Here is a 5,808-nt window from a genome sequence, read left to right on the forward strand (position 1 = left end):
ATCTCCTTCCCCGGTTTCCGACATGTTAGTTCGTCTGGGATTGTGCTTCTCCAGACCGACCGCAGCGTGGCGAACGCCGAGCACCGGGCCGCCGGCAGGAGTCGGCTGGGGGGGCTGCTGCGGTCCCGGGCCCCCCCCAAGGCCGTGAGGTGGAGGGGGAGGGGGACCCGGTTTTCCAGCTTCTCCCGGGTTGGGGAGGTCACAGAAGCGCCGGTACCGAAGAGGCTGGTGGGGTTTGAAGGACAACTTTAACCTCAGAGTGTCTGAGTCGGCCCCCCCCTCCCCACCTCAAGGAGCCGACCCCCTGTTCTGCGCTCCCTCCCTTCCTGCTCCGTCCTCGCCGGAGCAGAGATGTCGGGAAGAGTTAAGGATGTCAGGATTCTCCGCAAATCCATCGCTTGGTTACGTGAAAAGGCATATTGAGATAAAGCAAACGCAAACAAACACCTCACCCCGAGGGATCACCCCCTCGTTACTGTCTCTGGAGCCGAGGGTGTTGCAGTTGGACACCTCTTTGTGCTCTGCAGGCATGTAAATGTGTATTTAAATAGATGCATTAACACAACCCAAATGTCTTAATTTGGATTCTTCTCCATTCGTGTTGCAGCTCCTCGATGAGAGATTGGGGGTGTTGGTCGCCTGTGGGCTGAACAGGAGCCAGCAGTGTGCCCACCAGGAAGGTGGCCAAGAAGGCCAATGGTCTCCTGGTCTGTGTCAGGAACAGCGTGGAGAGTAGGACCCGAGAGGTGATGGTCACCCTGTATTGGGCACTGGTGAGGCCCCACCTCGAGGGCTGTGTCCAGTTTTGGGCCCCTCACCACAAAAAAGACATTGAGGTGCTGGAGCGGGTCCAGAGAAGGGCAACGGAGCTGGTGAGGGGTCTGGAGAAGAAGTCTTGTGAGGAGAGGCTGAGGGAGCTGGGGGTGTTCAGTCTGGGGAAGAGGAGGCTGAGGGGACACCTTCTCGTGCTCTATAACTACCTGGAGGGGGGTGTAGAGAAGTGGGGGTTGGTCTTGTCTCCCACAGGAGATAGGACAAGAGGAAATGGCCTCAAGTTGCACCAGGGGAGGTTTAGACTGGATATTAGGAAACATTTCTTCACGGAAAGGGTTCTCCAGCATTGGAATGGGCTGCCCAGGGAAGTGGTTGTGGCACCATCCCTGGAGGTGTTCAGAAGACGGGTTGACATGGTCCTCAAGAATATGGTTTAGTGATTTTATATTTTTTTTTATTTCTTATTTATTTTTTTGTCAGAGTTAGGTTGATGGTTGGACTAGATGATCTTTAAGGTCCCTTCCAACCTAGACAATTCTGTGATTCTATGATTGAGAGTCCGCAGCTCTTGCGTGCTGGCACCACACAGTTTTTACAGTTGTCCTGGGGGCCAGAGAATACCAGACTTTATCTGGTCTTTGTAACTTAATTGAAACCAACCTCTCTTGGTCCAGCAGTTGTAGAATTTGTCATGTACATATATAGCCGTAACTGGATTATTTAAACCGTAGGTGTAAGGGGCATATTGTACAGAAGTAGGGCTCCTACTGTTCCTGCAAAATCCTTTGGATTTTCTATTAAACAGTGATTTTGGAGAATTTAAAAAATCTGTCAGCTTATTATAGCGGTTGTCCTGGACAAAGCTTTTGCTCTTTCCCAGAATGGCTGAGGTTGGAAGGAACCCCTGGGGATCGGCTTGTCCAACCCCCTGCTCAAGGAGGGCCATGTAGCAGACTCCCTTAGTCTTTCATGGAGGCCTTGCTGCAGATAAATAAAATGAAGGTGTTTGGAATAGAGTTTCAGATTCCAGGAATATTCATGAAAACTGCAAAATCGAAAGGAAGATTTTTCTGGGAAAATTAACTTTCGTATTTGTATCCTGTGAATTCTGGTTTTGTCACGATTTTGATTTTCAGCTTGATTAAATTGTTTTAAGTACTTTGATTCATCTTAATGGCCTTTCTGAATGCAAAATTTAGTATAAAAATGGAAGTTAGTAGAATTTTATAAAAGCCTGCAGTAATGAGTTTACAACACAGTGTGTGGTATTAACTAGGAATCTGATAGTTTTCCACACATTGACAATTTCGTGTTTGTCATTATATGCTTTGCATTTCAATCTGAGTAAACTCTACTAATCAGGTTAAAAACTCATCTTGTTGGTCAGAAAAGATGTTTCTTTTCTTGTAACTGATGCAGTGCAGTGTAGGATTAGAGCTGGATAATGAATCTATCAGTAGGCTGAAATTACCTTTCAGACTTTGCTCCTGTGCATGAGAATAAGGTTACATGCAATAAGCATGGTAAACTAGATTATTTTGTCTTTATGATTCCTGCTGCAAAAGAAGAATAATATTACCATTTCATAATCTTTTCACCCTCTATGTGAGAAAGGGCTAATTCTCGGGTGGACAGGAAACATTTGTTCGTTTATATTTATTTCCTTATTCCTGGGCCAGCACTTCTCACCTGTGAGTGCCCAGCACACAGGGGGCACCCAGCTCACAAGGGACCAGCTGACCTGCGTGGGCAAAAAGAGTTTTTTCTGAGTTTAAGTTTGATGGCATTATACTCCCTTGTGGAGAGCAGAGTAGCAGGACTTGAAGCTTCACTGGTTCTTCATTGCTCACAGGGAGAGAAGTTTTTGAAACAACGTACTTCAATGGAAAAGAGAGGGCTTCCTCCAGTACTGCAGACATGAAATGCCTAACGAACGCAGCGGTGGTGATCACCTGTAGGGATGATCTTAGTCCCAGTTGACTACACTCAAAAAATGCAGTATTACATATATATGGAAAAATACCATTGCTAATGTGAAGGCTGTAAGTATATGTCAAAATCTAATTAAAATATTCAATACTAAGAGGATGCATTGCCTTTTTTTAACTGTGAAATAGATCAGATGTTATGTCTCCGAGTATGTCTTCACAAAATAACTTGGGATTTATGAGCAAAAGTTTATATTATTCTCCTTCTTCCCCGAAGTAAATTACAGGTGGGTTCTAAGCACAAACCTGCAGTCCTGTGACTCTGCTCTTGTGCCTGTCACAGAATATCCAGTTAATTGAAGTGACTAGTGCTGCATGATGACTGCTCTTGTGCCCGTCACAGAATCTCCAGTTAATTGAAGTGACTAGTGCTGCATGTTTGAATAAAACTTTGTGCATACTAGTTTGCAAACCTGTTATGAAATACACTTTTATTTTCACTTGGTCGTGAGCAGAGGTACATTGGGACCACGTTCTGTTGGAAGGTTACATGTTACAGAGCTTCTGTGGCTTAGTGCAGTAGTTTGTCCTAACCCTCTCGTGAACACAGTCACTGTAATCAGTGTTGCATTTACCACACTTGCAGCTCACAGCCACGGGGTAGGAATAATAAGGGACGGTGTGATGAGGGCAGCCCGGAATCAGAGCTGTTTGATAGAACATCTCTTTGTACGTGCACACGTTCTGGGACAGAGCGCTTTTGAGTAGCAGCTTCTTGCCATTGCTGTCCTACAAAGAAAAAATAAATGCATTGTTTCACTGAAGCATATATATGAGCGTCACAAGACTTAGTTTGATGTTGTCTCAAATATGCAGAAAGCAAACATCTTTACACTTAGACTGGCTCTGATATTTCCAGCGTATTTTTGTTCAGATCTGTAATTTTGAATCTGCGTGTGACTGGGGCTCTCTAGCCCCGTAGATACCTTCACCTGAGCAAGGTTAGGGTTTTAATTAATCTGCTTGGCTCAGAGTGCTAACAGCACTTTGCAATCTTTATCAGCTGCCTGCTGACCAAGGTGGAACTTGAAGCACAACGTCGAATGGTGAAGCTCAAGCGTAGAGTTTGTCGTGCCTTCATGCAAGATTCCACAGCAAGCTGTCAGAGCAGCAGTTGGAGTAGAAGTTACCCAAGTCATTTACATTAAATAAGAATGACTAAATATAATCTGCTTCTCGCCTGTTCCATCCTGACCCCACAAACTGACTAGAGAGGCCCCGCAGTGACAGCAGCTGCTGTGCCACCGGTGGGACAAACTCCCCAATTCCAGAGGCTTGGCATTTCTCATCCATACCTTCACAAAAAGCTAACCTGGAATCATGAAGGTGGTGTGATTTTTCTGTCTGTGCCAAAACTATTAGTATTGGATCACTTATACACAATTTTCCAGTGAGAACAGACACTTGTTTGGCAGTGATGGCCATTAGAAAAATAATTGCCTAAAACAGAGTTAACCCCTCGTACCCGAGTCATGCAAAACCCAGCGCAGATGGTGGTGTTGATGGCCAGGCAGTAGGCACATTCCCTTTTCTCCACATGGATTATATACTCAGAAGGAGCACAAAGTGATGCTGTTTGACCAAAAGTCAGGCCGAAGAGGAGAGACATCGCGAAGAAGGGAGTCATGCTAGATGGGGGGGGGGAAAAACAGACAAACAAAGCAAACCCTAAGTATAATTAGAGGTACCTTCAGGCCTTTTCTCAGAATTTGACAAAAACAGTTATGATAATCACAGACCACAATTAATCTTAACTTTTTTAGCAACAGCCTGACAAGTTCTTTCCAATCTCAGACTAATTTAAATAGTACTAACCACTAAACAGAAGTGCAAACAGGCCATTCAAAACATTTAAGAAAATAATTTTTTCCCCACTAAAGCATATTACATGGAACTTTTCACTAATAAGTGGTAAAATGCTGACACAGAAAAATAACAGGAGCTAAAGGTTCTGAAAATGTGACATACGTGAGAGAACATGAGCTCTAAAGTTAGCCAGAGATGCTAAAATAATCTCACTGCTTTAAAAATAATTTTCTAAAGAAAGCAGGTTATAAAATGTTCAAGAGAGAAAAAGAAACAGCTGTGCATATCAGGCATATCGCTGTATTTTTTCCAGTTGGCTTAGAGGCATGATGAAATGGGAACACTGCCAAGAATTAAATAATAGATTCAAGCAAATTACAATAAAGAACATCAGCAAAGAGTTCAAATCAATGAATCCCCACTTTATCTGTCTGTTGTTCTGACCTCATTTCTCAGACCTGCCTGGGGGATCCCGAGAACAAAAGCTTTGATTAGCTCCGGGACGATTCCAGGGTCTACTCTATTCTCCTCCAAACTACAAACTGTAAATGACAGTGTCTACAAACACACGGACATCACCCTCCAGCCTCTTCCAGCCGCCGCTTCCCCTCGCAAAAGCCCTTCATCACGGTCTTGTTTACCCTGTAGCTGCAACAATGCAAGTCTGGAAAGACCAACCTCTTGTCAGCTGAATTCTTCCCTATTACAGGAACCTGATTCTGCCTTGAGCTGGGGGAGGCAGTGACCCAGCACAAGCTCTGTGCGCGCTTTATACTCTCCAGGCTAATTCCAGGCTGATCTTACTGTTTATATAATTGCATCTGAATTGCTGCTTTCTTATCGCATAGTCATCTATTGAAAATTCATACTGAACCACAAAGCAAATGTGATAGGAACAAGTGAGTCCATAATATCCTAACCTGGAAACTGGAGCTGGAAATCTAATTATTTTAACAGTCATTTTCTTCTCAGGCTTTTAAACTAACCGCTGTTTTAAAAAAAAAAAAAAGTTATTATTGATTAATTTAATCGCTACATAGGACAGCAACATCATGACAGGAAGGCTTGCATGGAAGTGGAGTCATCCTGAATCACATATAACTAATTCTACACCTACGTTTTGTGGACGTTTAATGAAGTCTGGTTCCTCAGTTTCCTCGTCTGAGAGAGGCAGTGCTCTACACATGCAGTAACAAATCCCAAATCCATGCAGCGTGGTTAGGGACAGCCTGACTGACCT

General features: G+C 44.1%; 1 protein-coding gene across 3 annotated transcripts; it reads right to left on the reverse strand.

Moving 5' to 3' along the window:
• Nucleotides 1-3,166: 3,166 nt before the first annotated feature.
• On the reverse strand, nt 3,167-5,335 carry TSHB (thyroid stimulating hormone, beta). 3 transcript variants are annotated; one of them, XM_014948479.1, is made up of 3 exons: nt 5,247-5,335; nt 4,228-4,390; nt 3,167-3,491 (listed from the first exon to the last, which is right to left on the reverse strand). In XM_014948479.1, the coding sequence occupies exons 2-3, from the start codon at nt 4,387-4,389 to the stop codon at nt 3,249-3,251; spliced, it is 405 nt and encodes a 134-aa protein (XP_014803965.1). In that variant the 5' UTR covers nt 4,390; nt 5,247-5,335; the 3' UTR covers nt 3,167-3,248. The 3 variants fall into 3 exon arrangements, with proteins under 3 accessions (XP_014803965.1, XP_014803967.1, XP_014803964.1); XM_014948481.1 differs by having other exon boundaries at nt 3,233-3,491; nt 5,210-5,300; XM_014948478.1 differs by lacking the exon at nt 5,247-5,335 and adding an exon at nt 5,013-5,068 and having other exon boundaries at nt 3,233-3,491.
• Between the last annotated feature and the right edge of the window lie 473 nt (nt 5,336-5,808).

The sequence above is a fragment of the Calidris pugnax genome, unplaced genomic scaffold (genome assembly GCF_001431845.1).
Source record: "Calidris pugnax isolate Ruff unplaced genomic scaffold, ASM143184v1 scaffold91, whole genome shotgun sequence".
NCBI classification, from domain to species: domain Eukaryota; kingdom Metazoa; phylum Chordata; class Aves; order Charadriiformes; family Scolopacidae; genus Calidris; species Calidris pugnax.